This window comes from Euprymna scolopes, chromosome 36, assembly GCF_053919585.1.
Source record: "Euprymna scolopes isolate OS-2025 chromosome 36, ASM5391958v1, whole genome shotgun sequence".
Lineage (NCBI taxonomy): Eukaryota > Metazoa > Mollusca > Cephalopoda > Sepiida > Sepiolidae > Euprymna > Euprymna scolopes.
In genome coordinates this window covers 55,898,526-55,915,179 of record NC_136517.1, presented here as the reverse complement: position 1 = coordinate 55,915,179, position 16,654 = coordinate 55,898,526, and the positions used below count along the sequence as shown (strand labels likewise).

Genomic DNA, 16,654 nt, shown 5'->3' with positions numbered 1-16,654 from the left:
GGAGAGTAGAAGAATTGTTTCCGGGAGACGATGGTATGGTACGGTCGGCACAGATACGACGGGGTGATGGGAGTGTGAGAACATATTCTCTTAAACATCTATATCCGCTAGAACTACATGCGGAATATGAACCACAAGAGGATGGTCCGGAACCTAGTTATGATGACTGGGAGTCCATAGAAGGAATTTCTTGGTCAGAAACCAGTTTTGAGGAATCCACTTTAGTACAGGAGAGTGAGCAGGTTTGGATTTGTCCCGGATGTAATAAACCTGATGACGGATCGGCCATGATCTGCTGTGATCAATGTGATAACTGGTTCCATTTTAGATGCGTTGGGATCAGTGCAGCTCCGCCAGATGAAAAGGATTGGGTTTGTCACCACTGCTCTGGGGATCAAGAATGAGGAATATGTATATTGAGAAGGCTTTACAAAATCAATAACAATTGATTTTGTTTTCTGTTGAGTGGGAGGGTGTTGAGAAGACTTGAAGCACTTACCTGCGACTCTCAGGAAGAGTGGCAGCAAAAACCTTTTGTGTGGGTGATGCCTCTTTTTATATTGGTAGATGTTACATTTAACTTATTTGATTGGCTAACTGGATTATAAGAGGGGTGGAGTGAACTGAATTTTGGTGGTGATTTCAGTTTGGGATTGGAGTTGAAGGAAATTGAATCGTTACCCTTATTACCAGACCGACAAGGTTCTACAATTTTTACCTAGTCACAGGTCGCAACAAACCATTGTTGCAAAATCCTTGTTAACCTCTACCTTTCAGTGGAGAAATTTTCCACATGATCATCCGTAGATAAAACGTCACTTCCGGCAAATGGCTTTGTAAACAACGGGTGGCGAAAGTTAACCATAACCCAACTTTTTATATCTCGCTAACTACACATTTCTGCAAAATTTCAATGCGATTTCCGTATTCAGCATAGTCGAAAACCTATTTAAAGTCGTCGTTTAAAAGAAAATTGTGGAGGTGGAGGTGGAGTGTGGACCTAATCTAAAATAACACTTTCGCGTTTTCATTAATTAAATTGAAACATTTCCAATTAAACAATTATGGATATATGTCCTTTCGCTTTCTTTATTTACTTTTTTCATAGTTCTTTCCGGAAGTTTATCTAGTTTAATTTTTTTTTTTTGTTATTTATTTCCAACTTCGGTCATAGTTTAAAATACTAATTTCTCCCTCTGATTCTAATCGACAGGTGCTCGAAATAAAATGGCGTCTCCAGTTTCGCCGATAAAGTGTAGAAGCACTAAAAAGAATAAAATGGACTTTAATCTTTTTAAACAAATAAATATTACCAAAGACACTCTTCTATCTACCTGAATAAGTTTTTGGCGTTTAAACTTATTTTGGAATTTTTCACGACCTGCCCCAGTGTAGTATAGACACCTCCAACCACCTTATGTTAAGAACGGCTTTCGGAATAAACACCGCCAGCTCCCGATGTTCAGACTGGCTTTCGAGATTGGGGGGGGTGTTTATTCCGAAAGCCGTTCTTAACATGGAGAGGTTATGTTTACGCTGGGGCGTGGGGCACGTCGTAAAAATTTACCCTTATTTTAAAGCGTTTATTAAGTTTTAAACAAAAGTAGTGCAAGATAAAACAACAAAATGGCCGACATGATGCTGTCAGCTCTAGAAAAAAATGCCCGATTTTTTTAAAACAAACCCGGTACCTATTTATCGCATATGTGAAGGGAGAGGAGGGTGATTGTGATAACACAAGATCAGTTTTCATTACATGAAAATTTTTGAGATCCAGAGGGAATGTTCAGGATCTCAAAAAGAGGCACAAAATTGTCTCTATCAAGAAGTATCTCTCCTTCAGATACTATATTTTGATTCTGCCAGTAAGGCAGCCTAAATGTTTGCTAGACACATGGCGAACAGACCAGACCACGTGTTGTATTTACTCCCTTACGCTAATCAGAAATAAAGTTTATAAATATTGAAACTTGTTTATTTATTTATTTTTTTTACTTACTTTGAATTGGAAGTTAAATCCTTTTTCTGTCCCGTACAAAACTTTTTCCTTTTGGGACCCTTCCGAGAGCGGAAACCGGGATGTTTTCTTTTTCTCATAGTTTTTATTTACACAAGAACAGACTTAGAATTTCATTCAAAGTATTAAAAAAAAAAAAAAAAAAGCAATGTCTACTTCCGCTGGAGTAACGACCACGCTGATTGGCTAAGCTAAGATAAACAACCAATCAGTCGTCTTGTTATAGAAATATAAATTACGTCATTACACATAGTAAAGTCCCGTTATATACTTACTGCACTAACACCTGAAACGGAAAAACTAAGACTTGATTGATATTAAATCATCAAAGTTTATTTCACATACTTGATTTTTTAAATTATTTATTTATTTGTGGTGGAAAAAAGTGCTAATCAGACCTAAGTACCACTACATAAGTAAACAAAATAAGAAATAAGAAATGCATCGATATTCTTAAAAATTATCGATTAAAGTCAAGATCGTCTGCTTTTGGAAATCTTGACAATCGTAGTTTGAATGCTTGTTAATGTCACTTGGGAAATGAAAAATGCGAAATCCTTTTTTTTTTACCGATATCTTTGGAAAGAGATTTGTTCATTTAGTGAGAATGTGAATAAAACAATGAAAATTTAAACATATGATAAAATCATAGAAAAATACTGGTAACTTTTATTTTACTAAAAAAAAAAAAAAAAAAAAAAAAAAAAAATCATAGGGCTTGTTTAATTCTCTTCCACTATAAGAACTTAAACACCAGGATCGGAAAGTGAGATTGAGAAGTCAGCACCCTAGAGAAGAGGCACTCTGACCTGCAAAAAGTGCCTGGGCATTCCCCTGTGAGGGCGACTCAGGCAATTAGCAATAAACTAACCCCCTTCTAAAAGAGAGAAGGCAAAGCCTGGGAGGGTGGACCTCCTAGAACTAAACTCCCATCGCAAAATCAACAGGGACTCGGTCATTAGAGGAATGGTCCAATCTCTTGATTTTGGGGGCCCAAGATCAAGATCTCTACTCATAGGGAGTTATCCCCCTCAGATATATATCAAGCGGCAAATTAAATTAAAATTCTTGTGGAATATTATTGTTTTAATTATTTTTAATTCATAGTTTGTCGTGGTTTCAAAATCACCACCGCCATTTTTCTTTTTTTTTTTTTTTTGTTCTTCACCCCTGCTATTTCTCTTCGTCTTCCCTTCCCTTAAACAAAGGACACAATAAGCTAATGCCAGCTAAACGTATGCACATTTAGGGTTTAGAATGCTTTTAGGGCACAACCTAATAAAATAAAAAATTCCATACAAGCTTCTGAAATGACAAACGCAACAATTTCATAAAATGTAACATAGAAAGGTTTATTAAGGAGAATGTGATATGTTCCTTGTCAAAAGCTGGACTCCGGCTACCTGGTGCTATCGCGGTAGTTATTCCCAGTGGAATCGTCGATACCGTTAGAAATCACCGAGGTGGAGAGAGAGAAGAAAAGGGAGGTCCATTCTGTTTGGTGTCTCTGTCAGTAAGGACGAATTCTTATTCCTCAAACCGGATGCTAGCTGAATTCCTTAGGGGATAGGAAGGATCAATGCGCCGTATTCCTGATTGGTCAGTATGTGGCCAAATAGCACAGGGGAGAGGCATTGATTCGAGGAAGAAAAAAGTTCCATTTGTTTCTGCTATAAACATATCCGGGTTCAGTGAATACATTTATCTTCTCTTCCTTTCCATCCCTCGACTCCTCTTCGCACGTTGGAATTCAAATATATCAAGCAAAACGCCAATAATTCAAAGAATTGACTTTTTATTTTTTTAATTTGAATGGAATCAACAAACTCCTAAGCTACTCTTGATTGCATAAATTTCGTTCTAGAATTAATTAGCGACTCTAAACCATGCTATGTCTAGAGTACCTGTTCCAGCTCTCCAGACCTTAGCCTCCGGTGAGATGCTACCTTTCTGGGTAACCAGCATCCAGATCATACAATTTTTTGCTTCCTTTGCAAATAAAAGGTGAACCCTCGTCTTTAACCAAACAACCTGTGTCTGTCATTCTTCTTTGCCTTTTTGCTGTTTACATTTTGCCCATGTCTACCTTGTTAGTTGTTGGGTCGATTGTCCCCGGACGACTGGCCCTGCAACAAGTTAAAACTCAAAATTTAATTTAGTTTATTTCAATATAAGTTGTAACTAATTGTGAAATACAAAAAACATGAATCCCAAAATATGAAACCATTAAACTAATTCTAATAATCACTTGTAACCTCAAGACTAACTCTAACAATCACGTACTTAACTGAAAGCAACAACGAGCCTTGTAAATGTTTATGACAATATTTTCATGCAATCTTTAAAATGTATTTCGTTTCATATCTGGATTTCGCCTTTTTCATTCCCCGAGTGATATCAGCTTTGGGCAGCCATGTTTTAACGCTTATCAAGATTGCCTTTTCTTTTTTAACTTTTGGTTTCTGTGAACTAGATGGGACATCGGTGACAACATAAATATGGCCCGTTCTGATTAGTACAAAATCTTTACCACAATCGTATTTTTTAAAATTACAAACATTTTTCTTATGAAGAAAATGTCAGAAAGTTTTTTTTTTGTTGTTTTTTTTTTAACCAAATTCAAACGAATTTGTTTGTCAGAATTTATTTTTTAATAAAATATGAGGGTTTGTATTACTGTACACAGATTCGAAAAAGTTGTCAAAAAACTAATATATAACAAATAAATGTTATCAAAGGCAAGATAAGTTACTTTTCTACCTAACTGGATATATTTTTTGTGTTTTTATTCAATGTAACATGTTTATTCAGCTCGAAAAACATAGTGTTAACCGATGTATTGGAAAATTCAAGATGGCGCCTGACTCTTTAACACGGTAAGTTTGGGAAACGGTGTTATATAAAAAAAAAAAACTAGACAAAATACTGTTAAAAATCCACCGAATATATGTCAACCTATGTCACGGTAACATATATTGAGCAAGTTTTTAACGGTATTTTGTCTAGTTTTTTATTTATAACACTTTTTTCCAAACTTACCGTGTTAAAGAGAGAGTCAGGCGCCATCTTGAATTTTCCAATACATCGGCGAATACATCGGTAAACACTGTATGCTTTTCGAGCTGAATAAACATGTTATATTGAATAAAAACACGAAAAATAGGGTTTGTATTACTGTACACAGATTCGAAAAAGTTGTCAAAAAACAAATATATAACAAATAAATGTTATCAAAGGCAAGATAAGTTACTTTTCTACCAAACTGGATATATTTTTCGTGTTTTTATTCAATATTCCATGTTTATTCAGCTCGACAAACATGCAGTGTTTATCGATATATTGGAAAATTCAAAATGGCAGCCGACTGTCTCTCGGAGAGGGTACGTTTGGGAAAAGGTATTATAAATAATAAACTAGACAAAATACTGTTAGAAATTCGCTCAATATATGTTACCGTGACATAACTTGACATGTATTCGGTTGTTTTCTAACAGTATTTTGTCTAGTTTATTATTTATAATACCTTTTCCCAAACGTACCCTCTCCGAGAGACAGTCGGCTGCCATTTTGAATTTTCCAATACATCGGTAAACATTGCATGTTTTTCGAGCTGAATAAACATGTTACACTGAATAAAAACACGTGAATTATATCCAGTTTGGTAGAAAAGTAACTTATCTTGCCTTTGATAACATTTATTTGTTCTATATTTGTTTTTTGACAACTTTTTCGAATCTATGTGTACAGTAATACAAACCCCGAAAAATATATCCAGTTTGGTAGAAAAGTAACTTATCTTGCCTTTGATAACATTTACTTGTTATATATTTGCTTTTTGATAACTTTTTCGAATCTATGTGTACAGTAATACAAACCCAAAATATGATAATAGATTAAAAAATATTTTTAACAAATAACCAACCGAATAACATTATTTAGAGAAAGACATTCTTAACATAATGAAAGGGGGGGGGGCTTTAAAGTTATCTGAGAGGATGATAATTATTAATTAGAAAGGACCTTATTGTAAAGAAGTCCAGATAATTAAACCGTATTTGCACGTAAGAGTTATCGCCCTTCAATGTGCAACTCTTTATTAAACTAACAAAATGTCGTCGGAGAAGTTTGAATCTCTAGAAGACGATTTGAATACCCTTTTTGACACTTTAAAAAAGACTATTGATGACCGAATATTAAAATATACTGGAGGTAAGCAATACTACTATAAATTTAATGTATCTGGTATGTATAGGTTTTTATATTTGAGCCCTTCCACAAATAATAGTTTTGTAAAAAAAAATTGTAAACAATGAAGTTCACCACGGAAAACATTTTTTAAAATGTTAGATCTTCCCCCATAGCTGTCACTGTCATATTGCTTCGATAAAATCCGGCAACGAGTTAGTATTTACTGGCGTTTTTGCAGTATAGACAACAAAACAAAACACTGGTATAAAGTTACATAATGTTACCAAAGACAAGATAAATTATTTTTGTATTTATGCACTTATGTTACCGTGCTATTTAAAAAAAAAATAGTATTTTCAAGTTAAATTGAAATTTCACGATATATATATATTTAAAATTAAATTGTGGGGTGAAAGTACTAAAAACACCACCCTTCCATGTTAAGAATGGCTTTCTATATCATAACATTATTAGGGCTTGTATTACAATCCACAGACGTACGAAAAAAGTGGTCAAAAATTAAAAAAATATATAACAAATAAATTGTTTTCAAAGTCAAGATAAGTTGTTACTCTTTTATCTGGAAAAGTTTTTAGTGGTTACTCACTTTAAAACGTTTATTCAGTTCGAAAATCATACAGTTTTTAACGATATATGTGAAAAAGACACGTTAAATAAGTTAAAAAAAAAACAACAACAAAAAACAACAAAACTTGTCCAGGTAGGTAGAAAAATAACTTTTGGTGACACTTTTTTTTTTTTTTTTTTGATGTGTGTGTGTGTGTTTTTTTAATGTATGCATTTCTTTATTTTACTACTTTTTCGATTTATTAAGCTATATTGCAAACTGCCCGTATTTACATTCCGCCCATTCGGAACATGTGACACAAGTTTGGAAAGTGGGCATTAAACAATCGAAAGGCGACCACACAAAATGAAACTTTAGTTCATGAAACGAAAACAAACAAAAAAATATTGACATATTATATTTTTTCTACTGATATATTTACATTATTGTAATGTATGTTTTCTGGAAATTAGTAATTTAAATTGTAAAAAAATAAAAGATGTAGCAAATTATAAAAATAAATGAACTGGTCGCGTGACTGATTTTTTTTTTTTTTTTTTTTTTTTAATAACACTAACACACAATAACAAAACTGAAATAAAACCCAACGATTTATAAAATACAATGCAATGTAAAGGAATCGGTATTTGCTTTTTTTTTTTTTCGTTTTTATAAACCCGGGTTTCATTTTGTGTGGTCGCCTTTCGGTTGTTGTAACTCGTTACTGGATCTAACCAAGACATGGGGGCTGATCTATACAAGCACCAAATATTGTTTTCAGTTATTTTATATTTTTTCAAATAATTTGTTTACATACGATTTGTTTTATAAGAAAATGTTACTTACCTTGAATGTCCCCTGGTTTTGGGAGACAGATGCAAAAGCGCCTTTTCTTTTGTGATTGTTTTATTTTTATTTTTTTATATTAATGGGTAATCATGTGGTCTTTGGATCATGCTATAAAATGGCTTGACAAGCTTTGCTACCTTTTCTCTTTTTTACAATTTGGTTCCTACCATCACGGTAGTTAATCCTTTCTACTTCTATTTAATTTGTGGCGTTACTAGTATTTATTACTGAACTTCAAGGACTGATACCTTAGGGTAGGCTGTGAGATATTTTCCCACCTCGGTTTTGCTCTTGATAGAATGAAAGAAGGGCAATCAGAAATCACAACAGGCTCACCTTTAAACTTCAACATAAATTTTATTAAAGTAAAAAGATCCAATTGCAAAAGATGTGCCATCTTTAGCTTTCTGCGGGACAGAGTGGGTAACACCCGTAAAGCGTAATAGTTGATGTTTATCTTTGCACTTGCAGCATTCAGGTCTCTATGCTGTTTGAAGAATAGTTGCAGCAGGTAGATGTATTTGAAGTGATGCCTTCCAGTGATGAATGCTTCAACTCCGGTTGTCATCATGGAGTTCACTGTAAAAAAAAAAACGTCCGAATGGCAGACAAGTGGCAGGTCAAAATGTAAACCTTAAGAATTGTCTCGTAGAGACATTAAAATAATAATGATGAAAGTCGGTCCAAATGTAGAGCACAAGTGTGTGAAGAATATGAGTTTTTTGTGTGACACAAGGGCATTAGTGTTTGCAAATGATAACACTCCATCCCATGTTAGGGCATTAATACATCTCAAAGAAACAAAAGGATGTAGAGGCTCCATGCCTCGAATAAAGGGTTGTTTTTCACATCCATCCGGCCTGCTGTCTTTAAGAAAACTAATGCCACCTGAAACAAAAAAGAAAGTGCTAAAATATGAATTGGCAGTTAGTAACAACGATCAATCTCATTGGTCCTAACAAAATTGTGGGTGGTCAAACCGACCAATGAGGTGCCTGCTTATTTCTGCAGAATTTTTTACCAGGCAGGCTGTAAAGAAAGTTTTATCAGGATGCTCCTTGTGCCAAAAATTCAATTCTATCCCATTTACCTGCCTCAAAATCACCAATTTACCAAAACATCAGGTAAATATGATAAGGCCTGTTTAACACACAGGGGTAGACTATACATGTCATCTGTGGGTGCTAAGAGATGAAGAAAGAGTGAAGATATATATGCTGGTTTTTACTTGTTTGGAAGTGCGGTCAGTGCATCTAGAATTGATTGAGGATATTGTAGCAAAATGTAGTAGGCAAAAATCAAGAACAAAGATAGGAAATAGTCAGTTTCACCCTGCACCGCCCACTTCTAGAATAGAGGGATTTCTAGGCTGTAATGACCATAGAGAAAGAAGTTGAGTCATCTCCAGGTCGCAGCCAACATGCATCTTCCAACACAGTTTCACGCGTCTCCAAGGCTGCACCAATTGCTAGGGAGCTAGCATCAACCCATACATTCAGCTCTTTGCCGCCCACACACCAATTTCCCCAGGTCGGATCGTCCTGCTGCACAGATTCTAAGGTCTTGAACATCATACGATGCAGTACGGCATCCCTCGCTTCATCATCCCAGCCCTTTGTTACCGAACTTACTCTCCTGAGTATTCCACAAGCCACACGAAGCCAACCGCACACCGGAAAGTGCCCAACAAATCGACCACACAGGGAGAACATTGTTCATCGCATGATAATGCTGTGGGCCTCTGGAATCGCGTTTCCTTGCTTCTACCGCAGTTCACTGCGTTCCATCCTGACCGTCAATCCCAGCACTCATGCCCCGTCCTTCAACCGCTCTGGGTTCTTGCACTCCAACCCCGAATTGTGCTAGATGTTCTCTTACACAGGTTGCGGGCACCACATCTTCATTGACAAAAATGTCATCAATGTAAGCAGATGCTGCGCGGCTTACAACTTTTTCCTGGGATAATACTTTGCTGACAATTGCTCTCATTATCAGGGGAGCCACATTCAAGCCGAATCCCAGACGAATCGGACAGTATTTTTTCCTGTCGATTTCCACAGTCTGGTATGGCCACAGTGTCTCATGGACACGTACTTGTAGGTATGCTCTCTTGAGGTCCAGTAGAAACACATTAGCACCTTTTTGTCTCCATTCGCGCAGATTAGCCACACAAACATCTGCGTTGGCCGTAAACACGTCTACGTAATGATTTAGCTCCCGGTAGTCTATCACTGGGCGCACTTTGGTTTTGTTCTGCTGTATCACGGCCATCAAGGCCTTTGGGAGGGGGGGTCCCAATTTATCGTCTGGGTACGGCATAAGCCAACCATTATCCATCCAGGTGCGGAGCTCCTGCATGTATTCTTCATAGATTTCTGCCGGTACTGGGTATTCTGACACTCGATTGTGTAGCCTTTCAGGAGGGTGGTCCTCAGACCACTTCCACGATGCGGTCCATGTTCGGTTTTGATGGTCAAAGGTGGCAGTGAAATCCGGTTCATTAATAGAAATGGCTGCACATTTAATATTTTTCCTGCCGTCTAGCCGCACTGATCCTGTAGGCTCGACAACGACACCTCCCAGAGTTTTTATGGCGTCGATCCCTAAAAGTAAGTCAAACCCCAGCGGTTTGCCACGCACCACCAACACATTGATTCTGGCAGATACACCTTCATCAGTGGATACAGAGACCTCTCTAACACTGTAGCACGCATGGGATATTCCACCAATCGTTTCGACATTCACATTCGTTTTTCTCCAAGACCGGCACCGGTCTCCATGTAAAATCGTCCTAGAGCATCCCGTATCAATAATCACCAAACATCGCATTCCGTCAACATGGATGTCTGTCACCAGGAGCGTCATGTTCGCATCTTGGTGGAGAAGGAGACTGGCGGTTATGCGTCCTCCCCTCGCTCATTTCCCGAGCAGTTTTGAGCCCAGTGTCCACTATCACCACACCGGTAACACCTTGTTCCGCGTTTTCGACAGTCCTTCGCAATGTAGCCTTTAACATTGCATTTAAAACCGGTCACACTAACAGGAATATTCTTGGCCCTGATTTTGTTTCCCAGTTGTCGTCAAAATTCTCGCTCTTGACATTCGCTCCCCGATGGTCAGGGCTTCGATGTTCGGCACCTGTTGAAGAGCAATTGAGATGACGTCAGGGAACCCAGTGATGAAAGTCAATATTGTGAGTCTCTCTAGGCCATCTCCTGTGAACCAGGCCAATCGAACCAACTGCCTGATTTTGTTGGCGTAAATATCGACACGTTCGCCAGCCCATCTAACCATCGTTATTTTTCTGTATGCTGCAAATGCCTCTTTTAATCGGGCCTCAATTGGGTCTATCTTCTTTTGATCGTACTCCTCCATTTCCATGTAGAGGGCCAGTGCATCACCTTCCAGATATAAAGGTAGCAGACTCGCTACATCATCCACCTGCTGAAGTTGTGCGACAAGTCTCACTTTTTTCAGCCATGCTACAACATCTCCCTCGCCAGAGAACGGCTTGATGATATCACTGCTTATCCGCACTGTCGCCATAGTTGGGCCAAAATAGCTTGTAGCAAAATGTAGTAGACAAAAGTCAGGAACAAAGATAGGAAATAGTCAGTTTCGCCCTGCACCGCCCACCTCTAGAAGAGAGGATTTTCTGGCTGTAAAAACTGTAGAGAAAGAAGGAGACAAAAAAAAAAAACAGAAGAAAACTCACTTCTCGCAAATACATGGTTCGTCACAAAGAACAATCCAACTGCCAGAACCACCTACACACAATCTGCAGAACACTGCCTGACAGCTTCCCAGCGACCTGCCTTTATAATGGCTGGGAATTATATATTTGCATAATCGCGTGAGAGCAGACATGATTCTGCGAGAATTGCATGGGGTCAACACCAATAAAAAGCCATGGACGCCATCTTGGAACTCTCTCTTTCGCTCAGCCCGCAACACAACAAACGTATTCGAGGTAAGCTCTTTATTTCTCCCCATTTCGGTTATTGCTAATTCTGCTACAGATATGTCTGACCATTCTAATGGCCTTAATTCGATTTTCCAACATTTCTGGAATCCCCTCACATATTTGTAGTGACAATGCCAAGTCCTTTGTAGCTGGATGTGACATGATTTATGAGGTACTTCCAGTGAATTCAGGGAGAAATTAGGGACATGTGAGATCAAACATGTTAAGATACCTTTACACTCCCTTGGTATGGAAGTGTATGGGAAAGACTGATTGAAACCACCAGGTCTTGTTTATATAAATTAATAGGTTGAGCTACTTATAATTGTTTTAACCTTCTGACAATTTTTTTCTGATATGCTGTAAATGTCCCTTGACTTACAAAAGTTCATCAGACTCTAGTTTGGAAATTAGTTCAAATCATTTTTTACACCCTCTAGTAAACGTTTGATTTTGAGGATGGAGATGGAAAGTATTCATTAACTGGAACCTCCCTCCCGAAAACAACTCTTAAGAGTCCTTGAATTGCAGGGACGAGGCATTAAAAAGATTTCAGAGAATTTGGTACTAAGATTATCTGCTGAGTATAAGAGAACATGGTCAAAAGCAACAAAGAGGAACTGCATCAGTTATTTGTATGGGACACGTAGTAACAATTAAACTCCCTAACAAACCTCTACCATTTTCGGCCTTGGGTAGGGTCACACATCTATTTACAAGAAATGATGACTTGGTGAGATTTGCTTAGATAAGACGAGGGGATAGCTCCTTGCAAGTTAATTCCTTGAAGCACCTTTATACTCTGGAGCTGTCCATTCAGGAACCTTCTGATGGCTTTAATTTTTTGATAGGGAATACTAATGACAGTCTGAATGGCTGTACATCTGTATGTGATGATGACCCTATTGAAGAGGACAAAGAGCTTGTTTGATTTGCTTTGATTGAAACAAACAATAGCAGTCCCATGATATTTTGCAGTGGCTGTGATAACTAGGGCTATGACAACAGCATATTCTTTTTATTGTTTTGACTCTTGAGTATATATCCGTCCCAGACACAGTTAATCAACCGAGAACCACACCACTTTATATAAAAGCATATGATATCAATGAGTATACTTGAGTCAAAACAATGAAAAGAATATGCTGTTGTCTTAGCCTAGTGATAACTGATACCACTTCTCTTATGTTGGTCTATATCAGCCTCCACCAGCAGAAGAGAGTTGGTGTTGTGAAGATTGCCTCAACCAGGACCTTTTATTATTCCATAATAGTGAATGATTCCTTATGAAATAATGAAGGGTCCTGGTTGAGGCAATCATCTTACCTTAGGTCGCAACAGACTGCAATCTGTTGTAAGAGATATCTATACAAAAGAAGGTAAGACGATTTTCTCTTTCTTTTTCTGTCAGTTGCTATTGTGTCAAGAACAATTTCTGAAATTTAAATCTAAGTTCTTTAATTATACTTTTTGTAGCACCACTACACATTGCAACAGAGCCATTTCCTTTATTAAAATGAATTCCTTGCACCAAGTTGAACCATCATCGTGGTCATCCTTATTGGAAGACGAGGGTTACTCACACGATCTACTTAATGCTGGAAAATCTTAGTGCACTTAAACCTCCTGAGAGAGATGTATTGGAGCTTCATATGTGATGTTCATCAAAGAAACAAGTGGCCACGCGTTTGTGTTTTGTGTGGCTGTACATACGATAAATGATACATACGATAAATAATCAACACTCACATCGGAGACGTTCTTCTGTCTTGCGGACTGAGAAGAAAAAAAAACTCAAATCCTCTAAGATGGCATCCATGGTCTTTTAAAGCCCTCAAACTTGGGACATTCAAAACATACTGCCAATGGTAAACATAACAATTAGAAGGGGAACCTTCTCTGTTTCTCTGAATTGCCTTATTGACTCTGGCAATCAGAGGTCGTATTTCTCTGAGAAGGTTGTTCAGCATCTGACGTGCAATTCAGGGACATTGGAGAAGGTGTTTATGGATGTTATAACCTTTTTTGTGGAGACAGATGCAGAAGTGCCTTCCTCTTTGTGTTTGTTTTTTATTATTTTTTTCATTTTCTTCCTTTGAAGATTGTAACATTGGGTATGGGGCAGCCAAACCAGCTGCCAACATTGCCATGCTTTTTATCGAAACCAACCTAGAGCTTTTTTTTTTAGTATCCTCGTTGTTCCCTTAAGTGCAATTGTCTGGATCTCTTTTGCACTTGGTTCACCAGGAATATTAGTTAGGACGGACTTCAGGTTCTTCTTCATAAGCCCTGTGGCACCTATGATAACTGGTATGATTGCTATCTCCCTAAAATTCCAGTTTCTTTTCATATGATACATGAAACCTTGATATTTGGTATATTTCTCCCTTTCAGCTCTGTTCAGACCTCCATCATTAGGGACACTCACTTCAATCAAGGTTGCAACTCTCTTTTATATTAATGGATAATCATGTGACCCTTGAATCATGCTATAAAATGGCTTGTTTTTTGACAAACTTTGCTATCCTTTCTCTTTTTACAATTGGTTCCTACTGTCATAGTAGTTAATCCTTTTTACTTCTATTTAATTTGTGGTATTACCAACATTTCTTACTGGACTGATACCAATCTCTGGTTCCCCCCTCGACAATCTTTCACGAAAAACACCCGTCTAGCTGAAACCACTGTCAGTAATTTTCCCCACTCTTTATCTGTGTCAAAATCAAAACGTAGATTCCATGAACAAAGCTTCTTTCTTAGAAGTGCACACCTGTAGAACTCTCTTCTGTTTGCCTGTTTCCCACCTGACTACAACTTGGATGTCTTCAAGTTCAACATAAACAAATTCCTGATGAATCGCCCCCTTAAGTAAGACACTTTATCAAATCTCCAATACTAACGATTACGATGATACTATCCCATTGATTATTGTACACACAATAACCCTTATCCCTGAGTGGCTTCCGGGCCTTGATAAGTGGTGACCTCCATGTAAAAAAAAAAAAAAAAAAAAAAAAAAAGGTTGCAACCTAAGCTATCAGTCCTTGAAGCCCAGTAATAAATATTAATAATGACACAAATTAAGAAAAAAAAGAAGCTCCCTCCTCATTTTAAGAATAGATTTCTAAATAACATTATTTCAACACGATCCGTAAACTGCAGAAGTACCAAATTGTGTGACCGTTTTTCATATCTACGTAACCTACACATTTTTATTTGTTATAAAGTAATTATTTATTGAAATAAAAGAAATGCGATAAGTACAACAAACTTCTTTAAAAAGAATGTTATTAAAAATAATTTAATTATGAGATTAAATCCATCAGAATGCATTTCTGTTTCTTAAATAAAATTGCCTATTTTAATCTTTTATTAAATGAATAGTTGAAAAAAAAAAAATGAATTACTTTTATTTTTTTTTTATTTATTTATTTATTTTTTTTTTTTTAGAAATTTAAAAGCATCTAAAATGTCAAATAAAAAAAAGCATTTAAATTGGCTTTTTTATTCGATGCAGGTCCAGAATTCAACCTAATTAAAAAAAATTATTTAAAAAAATACAGAAAAATGTGTTATGATGTACGATGTACCCATAACAGAATGAAGATGTCATATTCGAAAAATCATGTAAATTGATTAACTTTTTTTCTTTTTTTTTTAATAGAAAATCAAAGCATTTTTATTTTTGTTAAACAATTTTTAGTGACTTCAATCGTTGCCATTACAAGGCTGATTTTATCTCTATGATTCGAGTTAAATTGTATCTCATTATTTATTAAAGATGGCGGGACGAGACACACCATCATCTGTTTCTCATAAATTATTTAAAAACAAAAAAAAAACTACTTAATTAATTTACAGGATTTTTGGAATATGACATTTTAGTGTCGTGACGGGTACGGAAGATTTTTCTGCATTTTTTTTTTTTTTTTTTTTTTAATTGGGTTGAATTCTGGACAAAAACCGAACATTTCCATAAAAATTTATAAATTTCTAACAATTTGGTTCAGTTAATTACTTAATAACCAAACGATACATTAATAATTAAATTTAACTTTCAAAATCCTGTTAAAAGAAATCTTAGTTGAAAAAAAAAAGTAAAGACTCCCCGGATAACACCGGGTAAGTAGAGTTATTTTTTTTTTATTTTTTTTTTTTGTTTTTTAACATTTTATATTTTATAAAATAAAAAAAAAAAAAAATGCGAGTCACTATTAGGTTTGAAAAACGTAAAAATATGAAATTCAAATAATAAGCATTTAAAAAAAAGTTAAAAGTAAAAAAAAAAGTGAATCATTCAAATTTGAACTGAAAAGAAATGTGATTTTTCATATTTCTGTGGGAGAGAGGTTGCAGGGAAGAGAAAAGGATATCCCCCACTAAGCCACAAAGTCTATTTTGTACTCTGTCAAGGCAGGATAGGCTGTTTTTAGCAGCTCCTGCCCAGATGTGGCAGCAGTATTCCATCCTTGGACGTACTTGGCTTTTATATAGATAGAGAATTGCATCATTAGTGAGATATCTTCTGGAGCAGTAGAAGAATCCCACCATTTTCCCAGCGACCTTGGCCACAGACTTGATGTATGTGTTCCATTTCAGATCAGGAGTAAAGGTCAAACCCAGAAGTTTATCAAAACATGGGGCCTCCTCTAGACGAGAGCCATCCATTTCAATTGATGCCAGATGGGGATCAGAGCGTTGATGATGTAAAGATAGGAGCTTGGTTTTAGATACATTAAAGGTAAACAGCCACCTCTTCCCCCACTGTATCATGCGATCAAGATCAAAGGAGAGAGAATCAGAGAGAACTTTGTCATTTACGGCATTTGATATGTTGCCATAGATGGTCGTGTCATCAGCATAGATGTCAACGAATGATTTAAGTATGTGTTTTGGGAGATCATTGATGTAGATCAGGAAGAGTGTTGGGCCCAGGATAGACCCCTGAGGGACTCCAGCATTAATACTGTGGGCCTCTGATTTCTGCCCATCAACCACTACTCTTATGAGCCTATCAGAGAGAAATGATTTAATAATTGAGAAAACATTTCCAGTTATACCGTAGCTG

General features: G+C 36.6%; 2 protein-coding genes across 2 annotated transcripts in view; one reads left to right on the top strand and one right to left on the bottom strand.

The window, feature by feature from the left end:
- Window positions 1-2,162, bottom strand: part of LOC145260504 (U3 small nucleolar RNA-associated protein 25 homolog) — a 62,601-nt gene extending 60,439 nt beyond the window's left edge. The window contains exon 1 of the mRNA XM_080118620.1: window positions 2,000-2,162. Coding sequence (XP_079974746.1) covers window positions 2,000-2,097 — 98 coding nt within the window. The 5' untranslated portion in view covers window positions 2,098-2,162. The remainder of the gene's footprint in view (window positions 1-1,999) is intronic.
- A 3,909-nt stretch (window positions 2,163-6,071) lies between these two features.
- LOC145260503 (vesicle transport through interaction with t-SNAREs homolog 1B-like) overlaps window positions 6,072-16,654 on the top strand; it is a 49,337-nt gene continuing 38,754 nt past the window's right edge. The window contains exon 1 of the mRNA XM_080118619.1: window positions 6,072-6,226. Within this exon, the coding sequence (XP_079974745.1) occupies window positions 6,127-6,226 (100 nt within the window). The 5' untranslated portion in view covers window positions 6,072-6,126. The remainder of the gene's footprint in view (window positions 6,227-16,654) is intronic.